The sequence below is a fragment of the Thalassophryne amazonica genome, chromosome 6, assembly GCF_902500255.1.
Source record: "Thalassophryne amazonica chromosome 6, fThaAma1.1, whole genome shotgun sequence".
NCBI lineage: Eukaryota > Metazoa > Chordata > Actinopteri > Batrachoidiformes > Batrachoididae > Thalassophryne > Thalassophryne amazonica.
This window is the reverse complement of record NC_047108.1, coordinates 97,854,318-97,869,401: the sequence shown is the minus strand read 5'-3', so window position 1 is coordinate 97,869,401 and position 15,084 is coordinate 97,854,318. Positions and strand designations below refer to the sequence as shown.

The 15,084-nt window shown below is 41.4% G+C and overlaps 1 protein-coding gene across 1 annotated transcript in view; it reads right to left on the bottom strand.

Moving 5' to 3' along the window:
• Nucleotides 1–792: 792 nt before the first annotated feature.
• The window catches only part of zgc:66479 (uncharacterized protein LOC327541 homolog), a 39,736-nt gene continuing 25,444 nt past the window's right edge, over nucleotides 793–15,084 (bottom strand). Inside the window, exons 6-9 of the mRNA XM_034171516.1 lie at nucleotides 12,817–13,304; nucleotides 12,209–12,371; nucleotides 7,737–8,586; nucleotides 793–1,185 (exon numbers count right to left, since the gene is read on the bottom strand). Of these exons, the coding sequence (XP_034027407.1) occupies nucleotides 1,184–1,185; nucleotides 7,737–8,586; nucleotides 12,209–12,371; nucleotides 12,817–13,304 (1,503 nt within the window). The 3' untranslated portion in view covers nucleotides 793–1,183. The remainder of the gene's footprint in view (nucleotides 1,186–7,736; nucleotides 8,587–12,208; nucleotides 12,372–12,816; nucleotides 13,305–15,084) is intronic.

Here is a 15,084-nt window from a genome sequence, read left to right as displayed (position 1 = left end):
CCCTCCCTGAGCCTGGTTCTGCTGGAGGTTTCTTCCTGTTAAAAGGGAGTTTTTCCTTCCCACTGTAGCCAAGTGCTTGCTCACAGGGTTGTTTTGACCGTTGGGGTTTTACATAATTATTGTATGGCCTTGCCTTACAATATAAAGCGCCTTGGGGCAACTGTTTGTTGTGATTTGGCGCTATATACAAAAATTGATTGAAAAATTGATTGATTGATATTAGTGATAAGGTTTTAGATTACAACCCATCGGGCGGATCGTGTGGAGAAAATCCGTGTTTACATAGAGTGCATGTTTAAGCAGAGGTTTACGCAGCTAACAACATGGACACAGATGTTATTCCTCCATCTCCCTTTACATAATGTTTAAGAGCCTTTAGATTAGGATTACTCGTGTCTAGTTCATTAACCGTGTGTGCCTTATCATTCAATAATTTCAGATCTGCAGACATTGCTGAGTCTCTGTGAAATGATAGAAAACCTGGCAAGAATGTTCACTCTGACATTTCATATTATGAAAAATGTTTATAATTAACCTAACAATACAACAGTTTTACGTAATCTGCAGTCATAGCGCCGCGCAGCGCTCTAGTTTACAGTGTGTGAGTCTTTCTTTCAGGTTTGTTGTCAGAACACGAGTGCACACCTGGAAAGGGGGGGGTAAAGTTCTGGAACTGGTTTGGTTTGTAGTTTGAAACCTCAACACTAGATGTCTTCGAAATGTTGCCATGCTGTTTTAAATAATGATTCATGGCTTCAGTTTATAAATTCCGCATTTGCTGTTCAATTTCCAGATAATCCCGCCCACCAAAAAGTGCAGGTTTATGAAATGTGGAAAATGCTTTGTAGTATTTTCACTCAAGTAGCAGAAAGTGCATCGCTGGATTCTAAATTCAGGCATTTAAGGTTGTTAACAGCAGGTAAAACCTGAATTATTGATTTACAAATTTAACAATCACCTCATCCACACATTTCCTAGTTACAAATATCAATTCTAACCTTAACATACAGACTGAATTCTTTTGCCCAGATCTGCTCTGCAAAGAGTAACAACCATGTTATGATTATTCCATCAAAATATTAATGCTCAATAATTCCTTCCCATCATTTTGCAGACTGGAAAATTCTCCTTCTTCTTGGCAGATACACCAGATGTGACAGAATGTCCTTCTGGGTGACATGCACTCTGCAACACAAAACCAAAAATGATTTATTCAGACAAGATTTATGAACCAATGTATTCAAATTTTTATTTTGTGTAATTTTATCCATTTCAGTAATGTAGGTTTTCAACAATTCAATGCAATCACTTGAATCAGTCAAACTTTGTTTTTTTTTTTTTTTTTTGCAGGGTCTGATTAGAGACCCTGCAAGGCTTATGACAAATGTGGGTGTGGAATCCATTAGCTTAGCGGGGAATTTAGTGCAGAAAATCCACTATGGTGATAGTGCAGTTTATTTGCCAGGGAGGGAATTTCAACTAGTTGAGACTGTGGCCTGCGTCCGTAGTCGTGTCCATAAAAATCATAGAGGGATATGCTTTCCAAACTTAATACCCATTGCTATATTGGATGATGTTGAAATTGAGGATGGCCCAGTGGTTGTTCTATATAAGACTTGTTCTTCCAAACTGCTCCTTTTCATTCAATGGTTTGTAATGTTTTGTTGATTTTGCTTTTCTGTTTTTCTTTTAAATGAGTGAAATAAATCCTCAGTACAGTACAAAATACAATACAATAGCAAAGATTTCGTGTCTGTTACCTACAACGTGCGTGGAATGTCTTAAACCTAAACCTACTTCTAGGCATCTTATATATGCTACTCTGGAACCACCCCTAAACCCAAACAGTTCAACTGTCAACCCCACTGAGGTCCTTAGACTGGGTCTCATTAACATAAGATCACTGTCCTCAAAATCATTGTTGATCCATGATCTAATTATTGATCATCACTTAGATATGATTGGGCTATGTGAAACCTGGCTTAAAACTACAGCTGTCCTCCCCTTAAATGAGGCCTGCCCACCAGCATATACATTTAGTCATGTCCCTCGTGATGTGAAGCAAGGCGGGGGTGTTGCTCTTATTTATAAATCTAGGTTTAGCTTATTAGCTGTTGGGGGTTACAAATATCACTCGTTTGAGCATTTGATTCTCCGCTCTGCTCAGGATATTATACATTGCCAAGGTCAGAAGAATAAAAATCAGTCGTAATACTTTGTCACTGTATATAAGCCTCCTGGCCCATACTCTGAATTTGTTATGCCCCGCCCAGTTCCAGGCTTCAGCCCTTATTTTCCCTCTTTATTTGGTTCTGCTCTTTCTGCTCCAGCCTTGTTTTATTAATTGCTATATTCATCATGTGTTTATTCTATGTTCTATTTTTGCTTTGGCACTTTCTTTCTTTGTTACTCTTCGACTTCAGCCATGTTCCAGTTCCGTTCTAGTTTTGTTCTATCAGTCTGTGTTTTCATGGTTTATCATTTAGGTATTGTTTGCCTATTTTTGCTGTTCTCATTTCTGTAATTTGTAGTACTGTGATGCCAGGTTTTGTTATCACTTAGTTTCTGTTTTTCTTATAGTTTTGTCTGTCTGTGCCACTTAGTTTTTGTTATGGTGTGTTATTTCCCATCATTCTGTTTATCATGTTCTGGTATGCTTTTCAGCCCTGTTCAAGTTTAGATTCCTGTTCATGTTCTTCTTTGTATGATCTCTAGCTGTCTTGTCTGTAATCTCTTCACTGCTCACTTGCACCTGTCTGTCTCATCCTGTTCTCGTCTGCTCTGTGTCTGCACTCTTCTCAGTTCTCACGTGTTCACACCCAGCTTCATTTTTATCAGTCTTCTTCTGATCACTCTCTGCACCTGCACTTTCTCATCACTGTTGGCCATGCCCCATTTGTCTGTCATTTCCTTGCCCATTTGTCACCGCCTTTCTGCTTAGTTACACCTGACCATGCCCCCTTCCAGGCCCGTCCTCCGCCACGTGCACCTCATTATCTTATTAACACCTGTTCTTATTTAAACTGCTTCAGTTCACTTCCTCCCTGCTCGTTTGTTGAGTTCTCTCACTTACCAGCACTTTGTCTCGTCCTGTTTTTGCCAAGCCGTGTTTTTGACTCTGCTCTGTGTACCAGATCCTGCCTTTTGCCTCAGCCCTGACAACTCTGTTTGCTCGTGTACTGACCCTGCTTGTTTTTGACCACGTCCTCTGTCTTGTAACCGCCTGGTACTTTTGCTCCATGGACTGACTTTTTGTTACTGAACCCAGGTCTGAATTAAACCATCCTTTAATCACACGTCCTGTTGTGAGCCTGCATTTGTGTCCAGCCTCTGTCTGTGCCTCGCCTCCGCTCAGTCCTGTCAGAATTCTTAGATGAATTTGGTGCGTTCATCTCTAACTTGTCACCTAGTGTAGATAACATTCTGATCATTGGTGACTTTAACATTCATATAAATAAGCCTTCTGATCCCCTCTGCAAATCATTTATGGAAATTGTGGATGCATTAGGATTTCGGCAATGCATTCGGGATTCGACGCACATTAGTGGAAATACCCTGGATCTGGTTCTCACACGTGGTATTGCTGTCACGAATACTGACATCATACCTCTTACATCAGTGGTGTCTGATCACTCACTTATTAAGTTTACAGTTTCACTGCTGTGTTTAGGGGAACAACAACCTTATACATCATTACGGTGATGCATCAACTCCTCAACTAAGGCTGAACTCGAAGCTAGACTGCCTGATGTCTTAGCTTCACATTTGACAAATACCCAGTCAGTAGACAGACTTGTGGATAGTTTAAACTCAGTGCTCAAAACTACACTCGACATGATTGCACCACCTGTGTTAAAACCACGCTCCCCCCAAATCACAGTCACCTTGGTTCAATGATTATCTGAGGTCACCTCAAGCATAAAGCAAGAGGTCTAGAACGGAAATGGCACCATTCAAATTAGAAGTATTTCACCTTGCGTGGCGTGATGCTATCGTAGACTATAAGCATGCATTACTGGCTACAAAGCGGACTTACTACTCTGATATGATCAACAAAACAAGCATAACTCAAAGTTCTTGTTCGACATGGTGGCAACACTTTTGCATGGACAACTACCTGTAGTTCGCTCTCCTTTTACAGCACAAGATTTCCTGGATTACTTTGGGAAGAAAATAGAAGACAGCAGGTTAAACATATCCTGGCATGCCTTAATCCAGCCACTACACCCTGCTATTGATGTGGGCGCCACTACTGAGGTATTACCTAGATTTACAGAATTTGACAGTATCTCACTAGGCATGCTGACAAAACTCGTAATGTCAACAAAAAGCACAACCTGTTTATTTGATCCTATAGCAACAAAACTGTTTAAGGACCTGTGGCCCACTCTTGGGCCGACTGTGCTGGAAATTATTCATCTTTCTTTAACTTCTGGATCTGTTCCTAAATGTTTCAAATCTGCAGTGATTAAACCATTACTTAAGAAACCTAATCTTGACTCTAGTGTATTGACAAACTATCGGCCGATATCAAATCTATCATTTCTCTCTAAAATTCTTTCTGGAAAAAGTGGTGTCACGGCAGCTCGTAGACTATCTTACTGAGAATAATCTCTTTGAGCCACTGCAGTCTGCTTTTAGAAAATATCATTCCACAGAGACGGCGCTCACTAAAGTAAGTGGTGAATGATCTTCTGCTTACAATGGATTCGGTACACCACTACGGTTCTGCTGCTGTTAGATCTCATTGCTGCATTTGATACAGTGGATCATCATATTCTACTTGATAGGCTGGAAAATCATTTTGGGATTACTGGGAGTGCCCTTGCATGGCTGACGTCAATACTTGACCAGTCGTTCTCACTGTGTTTTGTACAGTAACACTACCTCTAACCTTAGTGACATGAAATTTGGGGTTCCACAGGGGTCTGTCTTAGGCCCCCTGCTTTTCTCCCTTTATATAGCACCTCTTGGGCACATATTGCGGCGTTTTGGGATTACCTTTCACTGCTATGCAGATGATACTCAGTTATACATGCCGATAACTGCTGGTACTCTCGTTCACATAAAATCCTTAGAAGATTGCCTTGCAACAGTGAGAAGTTGGATGTCTAGAAACTTCCTACTTTTAAACTCTGATAAGACTGAAATGCTGGTTCTTGGTCCAGTGAGACATCGGCATCAATTTGACCAGTTAACACTCAGCCTCGGCTCGTGTGTCATACATCACACTGACAAAGAGAGGAACCTTGGGGTAATTTTTGATCCTTCGTTGTCCTTTGGCCTCCACATTGGTAATATTACTAGGACTGCTTTCTTCCACCTGCGAAATATAGCGAAGATTCGTCCCATCCTGTCTATGGCTGATGCTGAGACCCTGATCCATGCATTTATCTCTTCTAGATTGGACTACTGCAATGTTCTATTTTCTGGTTTACCGCAGTCTAGCATTAGGGGTCTCCAATTTTTTTCAAAATGCTGCAGCCAGACTTTTGACACGAAGCAGAAAGTTCGACCACATTACACCCATTTTGGCATCCCTTCACTGGCTTCCTGTCCCAGTGAGATCAGATTTTAAGGTTCTGCTACTAACCTATAAAAATATTCATGGACTGGCACCTCCCTACCTAGCTGAACTAATTAAACCTTACGTACCGGCCCGGGCTTTACGTTCTCAGGGTGCAGGACTACTTTGTGTCCCTAAGGTGAATAAGAAGTCTGCAAGTCACAGAGCTTTCTCTTATCGTGCCCCTGTTCTGTGGAATGATCTCCCTGCATCAATAAAACAGTCAGATTCTGTGGAGACTTTCAAGTCCAGACTTAAGACGCACTTATTTTCCCTTTCATATGGCTAGCATACTGGTACAGTTTTGTTTTACGCTTTTTACTCTTTTAATTCATTTATTAGTAATTGGAGCGGGCCGTGGCCTCAACTTTACCTAAATTCTGGGTCTTTTAGTGAAGTTTAGAGCTAGTGGCTGGCGATCACCTTAGTATTTCTCTGTTTTTCTTGTTGTTTAATGCTGGCAAATTATACAGTATTTTTTTGTCTTTCTGATGCCTGATTCTGTTTTTTATTCTCTCTGTTTGAGGTGCAGCTCCATCCAGAGATGGGAGTTGTATTCGTGTTGGCGATCCTCCTGTCCTGTGCGCCAATAGCATTTATTGTATATTCGTCCGTGAATTGTTCTGTAATTTATGTTTGTAGCATGGCCCAAGCAGAGGGTCACCCCTTTGAGTATGGTCTGCTTGAGGTTTCTTCCTCAGAGGGAGTTTTTCCTTACCACTGTTACTCTGGGGGTTGGTAAGGTTAGACCTTACCTGTGTGAAGTGCTTTGAGGCAACTCTGTTGTGATTTGGTGCTATACAAATGAAAATAAATTGAAATTGAAAATTGTGTTGGTTTTTTTGGGGTTTTTTTTTTTGTTGCATTTTTTAACAAAAGTTATGCAATAATAATCAATTCATAAACACTCTGATTTGAGATACATACAGGGCCAAAATATTGTATGTGATGTTAATCCTTATAATATAAGAAGCACATTTATAAATATCTAAATATTTAGAACTAGAATTCCTTCATAGTTGTCAAATGTGTCTTGGTGTCTCTTATTAGTTTCATTCTTAAGATTTACCATATAGTGCCATAGTGTTCATGTTGAAATGTTCATGTTTACTGTACATCTCATGACTTGGTTCAAGAAGTGCTGCAGGTGATGCTTTTTATTAAAAGTACACCTTATATTTAGTCTGTCCAATTCAATGGTTCAAATCCCAGCCTGACCGGAAAATCACTAAGGGCCCTTGGGCAAGGCCCTTAATCCCCTAGTTGCTCCCGGTGTGTAGTGAGCACCTTGTATGACAGCATTCTCACATCGGGGTGAGTGTGAGGCATTAATGTAAAGTGCTTTGAGCATCTGATGCAGATGGAAAAGCGCTATATGAATGCAGTCCATCTATCTCTAAGCTAACTTCCTATGGAGTTAAAGTTGTCTCATTAATATTAATACATGCAGATGCACAGAGGGTGATCTACAAATATTCCTTGATTTGCACAACATGAAAAATGCTGATTTGATTTGAACATGTACAAATTGTATGTAAGACAATAGGATTGTAATAATTAACTAAACAACTGCAAATTATAAATAACACAATGCTCATACGGCCGAGGGTATTTTCGCATTGCCTTATATTTATATCTTAATGATGCACTGTGACTTTAAATGCCATCCTTTTAGAATTTTTTTTTTTTTTTTTTTGGAAGTCATTCAAACATTCAGGTGTGTAATAGCTCAATAGTTCACATACTTCCCAATGTATGCTTTTCTCTCACTCTCATTTTCTGTCTTCATCAGCACTTTACGAGGATGATCAGTTGGTCCTCGTTGTAATTTAATAAGGTCGCCAGAATTAGATGTAAATAATCATGAAAAGCAACAACGTGTTAATAATGGTACAATAAAACTGAACGGTTCAGAAAAGCACAGGTTAGGTTAGTTCACACAACTAAGACGGCTGTTCCATTCACCCTCAGTCATTGCTTCTTCAACGGATTTGTGGAAAACAGGATTATAACATCATCTTCAAAGGTGTGTGCACCAGTCAAAGGCCTGATTGCAAACGATGTTTCAATGTCACTGAGATTGTTAAAAACTGAACTTGGATACCAAGATGTGATTTGAAAATACAGAGAAATAAAACTGACAAAGTTCCTTCAAAAATTTCTTACTCACATTCATCCTCTGGAAAGGCATCATCATCATCGCCATCATCTAATGGTTCATCTTCTTCTTCCCAATCAAATGCTTCTGACTCCTCTTCTTCTCCATTAGTCTCTTCATTGATTAAATCCTGGAGTTTGCTGTCCCAGTCTAATGCTACCTTCTTTTTCACTTTAAGGTTTTTCCTTTTTGCTTGTTTCTCCCTTTGTCCCATCACCCCGTTAGACTCCCTCTCTTCTTCTCTTCTGTCATCTTCCTCCTCTTCTGGTGATTCCTCCAATCCTTCGACTCTTTTTGATATCACCTCCTCTTCTGCTTTGCGATCTTCTGTGTCTTCTGGTGACTCCTCCAGTGTTCGTTCATGTTCAGATGTTGTCTCCTCTCTTACCGGTGACTCCTCCTGTCCTTCCTCCCTTTCTGATTCATCCTCCAGTGTTTCTTCTCTTTCTGTTGTAGCCTCCTGTCTTACTGTGGAATTCTCCATGATATTCTGTCCTTCAGATTCCTCCACTTCATCCTCTTGTAGATTCTTCTCTCCCATCTGTAGTACCTGATCTACCATATCTATTTCAGGTATCTCTTCTTCTGTGCTTTGATGCTGCTCTTGAGCTCTCTGATCCTGCCTGACAACATCTACAGGAGTAGAATGTTCTGTCACAGAGTCTTCCTCCTCGTCAGTTCTTGCCTGCTCTTCAGGGTCTGCCTCATCTTCATCTGCAGTGGTTTCTTCTTTTTCTGCAGAAGTGGGAAGTGCTTCTTCTTCTTCTTCAGTTGTTGGAGATATTTCTTCTTGATCCATTGGTGCTGTTTGTTCCTCTCTCTGCTCCACAGGCTCATCAAGGGGTTGCGTTTGACCCACCAACTAAACCAGGGGAAGGAAACACACTGTTAAATCACAGGTTAGAAAACAAACAATTTACAGGCCCCATTTTCTGGATTTCCTCTTAGAAAATAGGAGGGAAACTTGACAGACAAAACAAGGACCTATAACATGAATGTATTTTAGATGTGGCAAGATCAATGAAACTATGAGAGAATGTACGCTACACAATTAGCTCTTTTAAATTAAAGAGATGAAAATCTCATCAACATTCCCCATGGGGACACAGTGAACAAAACTAGGACAGAGATCATGTGCCCAGTTTTATGCTTTACTCTGCTGACAGTTTGGAATGCCAAAGAGTTCTATCAGTGTGTTTCACAAAGGCTTCCAAAGATATAACTGTGAAAACTTTGGCTGGAGTTGTGCCGTTAGAATTTGAGTTGCCACCCCAAAATGTCTGCCAAATGAAGTCTAAAGGGCCTCTCAGATCGCGTGCATGGAATGCTCAGTTTTCTGCCTTCACTCATGGTTTTTTAAGTGCATCGGCATGCACATAGGGTGCGGAGTTTCCTACATCACTGTGTTTCTGTTCTGGAGGTTGAACAAGTCTAAAAGTCACCATGTTTGTGAAGACGTGTGTTGCCGAAAACAAATTAAATATAAAGGGAAGCACTCAGTTTGTGAGTCATAACAAGATTGGAAGGAAAAAGCAAAAGAACGAGTGACCGACATCACCTTACTGGGAGGAGCTTTTTTCAGTGACTGTTTGGATTGAGGCCCGCTGAAGCAGCCGGCCCGGCCAGACAGACAGACAGCATCCGCCATGATCAAGCAGACACACTCAGTCCGAAATTCTTCACTTTTCCATATATATATATATATATATATACATATACACACACACACCCAGTTTTAGCAACGGAGCTTCTGCAAATTTGTCTGAGGTGAGTGAGTAATCTGATGATAATAATACGTGACGTTAGAGCTCCACTGAACACTGAAGTTTTATCAGCTAACATTAGCTTGGACATTAGCTGCAGTACGCTGAATCAATCACTCATTCGAGCTGACTGAACATTTTATATTTGTAAATTGTTTGATCTGTTTTTATTTTTACCAAATAAATCTATACAATAGTTTTTTAAATGTTACTGTTGTGACTATAAGAAAAGTCTCAACTTTAAATTTAGATTTTTGAGTAATCAGACCTTAAAGAAAATAGCATGGCACTGTTTTGGGTTTCTTTATATTTTAAGAAATATATTTCTTCACTTGTCCCACATCAACAACATTTCAATCAGTGGCGGCTGGCGATAGGGGGCGCTAGGGCGCTGCCCTCCTAGATGTGGAGGGGGAAAGTCATAATATATATATATATATATATATATATATATATATATATATATATATATATATACGAGGGCTGTCAATAAAGTATAGGTCCTTTTTATTTTTTCAAAAACTATATGGATTTCATTCATATGTTTTTACGTCAGACATGCTTGAACCCTCGTGCGCATGCGTGAGTTTTTCCACGCCTGTTGGTGACGTCATTCGCCTGTGAGTACTCCTTGTGGGAGGAGTCGTCCAGCCCCTCGTCAGAATTCCTTTGACTGAGAAGTTGCTGAGAGACTGGCGCTTTGTTTGATCAAAATTTTTTCTAAACCTGTGAGGCACATCGAAGTGGACACGGTTCGAAAAATTAAGCTGGTTTTCGGTGAAAATTTTAACGGCTGATGAGAGATTTTGAAGTGATACTGTCGCTTTAAGGACTTCCCACAGAGCGGGACGTCGCGCAGCACTCCCAGGCGCCGTCGTCAGCCTGTTTCAAGCTGAAAACCTCCACATTTCAGGCTCTATTGATCCGGGACGTCGTGAGAGAACAGAGAAGTTTCAGAAGAAGTCGGTTTCAGCATTTTATCCGGATATTCCACTGTTAAAGGAGATTTTTTTAATGAAAGACGTGCGGACGGATTGCAGCGTCGGCTCACAGCCACTGCGACGCTCCGCCACAAGAAAAACACCTCTGTTGGAAGCCTTAAGGACAAGTTGGAACATGTCCAGCTGTTACACAATTTCTCATATACTCACTCCACTGAAAGCCATCCAAAGCCGCCTGGATTTTACAAATGGTTATCAACACGGAGGTGTTTTTCCTGTGCCGCCGCACCGCGCCGGCTGCGTCCCGACGCGCGGACCCGTCCGCACGTCTTTCATTAAAAAAATCTCCTTTAACAGTTTATCTCCTTTAACAGTAAATCTCCTTTAACAGAGCTGATGGTCTAGTGGTTAAGGCGTTGGGTTTGAGACCAGAATATCCTTGGTTCAAATCCTAGCCTGACCGGAAAATCACTAAGGGCTCTTGGGCAAGGTCTTTAATCCCCCATTGCTCCTGGTGTGTAGTGAGCGTCTTATATGGCAGCACCCTGACATCGGGGTGAATGTGAGGCATTATTGTAAAGCAGATGCAGATAAAGCTGATGCAGATGGAAAAGCGTTATATAAATGCAGTCCATTTACCATTTACATTCCCTAAATTATGGAAAAATGTGCAAACCTGCAACCAACACTTGAAAGTCTTTGCATGCGTGCTCATATCTCGTTGTTGTTGTTGTCCATTTGGCTGCTCCCATTTTATTCGGGGTCACCACAGCCAGAACCACATTGGTATTTGGCACAGGTTTTACGCCGGAGCCCTTCCTGACGCACCTCCAGTGTCACTTGGAGAAACGCACACAGCCACTGGTGTTCCAGACAGGTCTCCCATCCAAGTACTAACCAAATCCTGCACTGCTTAGCTTCTGAGATCAGACCGGCTGCTCGTGCTCATATCTCTCTGAACAAACAAAATCTATTGTTTGCTCAAACGTGTTTTTTGTGTGGTGTTTTCCACATGTACAGACAATAATAACATCTCTCACTCAGTGTCACTTTTCACTTTGTGTGCACTCTCCTTGACACCACGCACGGACTAATCAAATGTAGGAGCTAATTAATCAAACACTGCAAATAAATTGGATGTTGTAGAAGATAAACAGTAGCATTTTGACTGCTATGAACTGTGGTCTCATTTTATATATTTAGATTTTCTGTCTCACGTTGGTCCTGTGACAGATTGGCATTCTATCCAGGGTGTACCCCTACCTCATGCCCTATGAGTTCCGGGATAGGATCCAGCCCCCCATGATCCTTAATTGGAGTACGTGTGTATAGAAATGATTGATTGATTGATTAACTCACTTTGTACATCTGAGCCTGCTATGTGGTCCTGTCCTCCTTCGCTGCGCGGAGCAGATACGTAGGACAGCATGCTGTAGGGCTGTTATGCAGTGCATTTCTGCATCATGTTGATGCGTTTTATAATACAGCAGTATGACATTGTATCATCACATGTAGTATGGTTGACTGAAATTTTCTTCCTTGCCTGCTTTGAACCTTCTAGTGTCCTTGTCATCGTTCTACATGAGCTGCACATAAGCAGCGTATATAAAACGTCATCAACTAGTTGGTGTCACTGAACGAAAAAGTCTATCAATAACGAAGCAATATGACATCACCCTTATACAGCACTTAGCGCCCACCCCAACTATAAAATCCTGTAACCGCCCTGATTGCATTGACTTCATTATTTTTAGAGAAAAGAAAACTGAATTTGTTTTACCTGGGTTATTTGATTCTGTATGTTGTCCAGCTGAGCTGTCAGTTCGGTGTGCAGACTCTGGACTGTCAGGTTCTGATCTTGCAGACTCTGGCGTACAGTCCTGAGCTGCTCCTCCACATTCGCCTCCTGCAACTGCTGGAGTTTTTCCTTCTCAACCAGCTCTCTAAAAGATGGTCAACCATGTTAAGAGGCACTATCTGTTGCAAATGAAGTTTTCATATCATCATCTTACAATAATTAGTCGAGACAAACAATAAAAATACTGACAAGTGACATAGAATGGCTTCATAGCTTTAAGTAACACTGACATACAGACTAAACATCGGCCTGTGAGGTTTTACATGAACTTTAAAAAAATGCATATTTGACATACAATGGGGATTTTACACAAACCACCCAGCTGTAGAATCATCTATACAATCAAAATGTTTATACAGATCAGGCAGGGTGCACAAAGTGAATATGAGACCTATAATAATGTCCTAAAGTAACAGAGGGAGACAACAGGGCTTTGTCAAATCAACAGAAACTCATGGGTCAGAGGAGGTGAGCTATTTCTCCACACCAACTAAACCTGTGGCTTATTTGCCACAACCATTAACACCTACCTGACAGTCGCTAATGGGACTGAGCTGGCCTCCAGCTCACTCTGGTAGGTCTTCATCTGCTCCTTCAGTCTGTGAACCTCAGAGGTCTGTTCATCCAAGGTGGCGCTCAGCGTGTCAACCTGGCTCCCTCTCTCCTCCAGCTCCATCTCTGCTTCTCCCAGGCTCCCAATTAAGACCTCAACCTTCTGGGACAGTTGAGTGCTGAATGCAGCCAGGCCCTCCACCTGAAGGCTGATGTCCTCAAACTCCTCGCTCTTCCCCTTGAGCAAAGTCTGAAGCTGGCTCAGTTGTTCTAGAGACACAGTGGCTTGCTGCATCTCAGCCAGTCGTGATTTCATCTCAGTGTGGAGCGACAGCACCTGGGCGGGGAGGTCAGACGTCTTCAGCTGTTCAGCAGTAGCCAAAGCTATGCCCACCTGTTTCTGTGCCAATGCGTAGGAGTCCTCTAGATGATTGAGGCGGGACTCCAGGCTCTCTGAAGTGTGCTGCTGCAAGGACACACAGCTGTTGTGAAGTCACATCTGTATAACATACAGCCAGTCATGAAATAACAAGCTCCTGTTCATTTTCTACCAACTTCAAATGCTGCCTATCACTCTAGAATAAAAGCACTCAGACGTACAAACCCTCATCCTTGGTGATCAGTTCCCCACTTCTTCACAAATATATCCAGATTGTAGCCATAAAGTCTCTATACGTTCAGAGCTGTAAAGGCCCCGTCCAGCCTAATATCCACACTAATTTTGCTTTATGTGTGCAGGTAACTCTTCACCTGGGAGGGTGGGGGCAAAATCCCTGAGTCCTTCACAGTGAAGTGTTCTTGCTCTTATTCTAGTCAATCCTTGTATGGACTGGGTACTGGATAGGGCTGTGAAATCCAGAAACTTCTGCGCTTTTTCCGGTGATTACTTAGCTTGACTTTGCAGATGATGCTGTAATCTTTGAGAGATCAATGGATGGAGCATGCAGTTGTTCTTGATCAAAATTAAAAATTCAAGCTTCCTGTCTTACTGTATGATTGTGAGATTTGGATGCTACACAGTAACCTAGGGTGACACTGGATGTCTTGGTATTAGGTATCTTTGGTGAATCCTTAAATACTACTGGACAGAGACTCAGATGAACTGTACCACTTCCATTGTGAGGGAACATCAGCTATGGCATTCTGGCAATGAGATGGGTTTCTCTGGGCAAAGGTGCATCAGTTTTGGGGACTCTACCACTTGGGAAAACACCAAGGGTGTACCGACCTGGCTACAACACATAAATGACTACTTTTGGAAAGTGGGGATGGACTGGTTGTCTGCCTGGGTGGTGACCATCCGTGACCAGCACATGCTCCTAGACATGAGACCTGTAACCGTTTACCTGCATGTAAATAACAATAATAACAAATCACTCTAATCTGCATCTTCAAGTTTCTTGTGCAATATCTGTAACCATGTGCAATATTTCCCGTGCAATAGATTCCACAGTTGTATATAATTCTCGTTTTACATCTTACTTGGTCCACATTTTATTTATTTTACCTATGTTTATATTAGTTGTACATATACTCTGAATAATTCACCGTTAATTTCACTATCTTTTATTTGGCTAAAAATTACTCGCACCAAGGAAAGAACCTTTTTGGAGTTGCACTCAAATCTCATTGCAATGCAAATTACAATGACAATAAAGGCGATTCTGATTCATGTCTTCGTTCTGGCACTTGTTGTACCGATAGACTGTGGTTGATGGTTAGGATGGCCAGTATAGTACCTGCAGCTCTGTCAGTCAGTGTGTTGGAACAGTAGCCATAAGTGCCAGAAATATAGCAGATATTTGATGTAACTGGGTCCAAACCTCAGTGAAGAATTTAAAAACTGCAGAAGGAATTAAAGTGATGTGGCACAAATAAGCGCGGAGTAAATCCTGCCAAGCAGGACTGAAAGCCAGGCTACACCAAACATTACAGGAAGAATACTTCTGCTGGTACAGGAAACATTTTTGAAGCAAGACTGAGCTAGCAGTTGTTGTGCATGCCAGGATTTTGGCCCCTGACCTGCCTCAAGCTCAATTTGAAGGTGGAGTTGCACAGCAGGGAGGGAGGGAGCTGCTTTCATTAACCTTGAAAAATCTTGCCCATTTATCGACACCAGCTGTACTTGTAGCTGCAAATAAAAAATCCTAAGCAATTACTTGAGCAAATAAAAAAATGATGGCCAAATCCATAATTTTGCTTTCTAACCACTTTTCATATGAGGATTTGCTCCTTTTCTCTCTTAT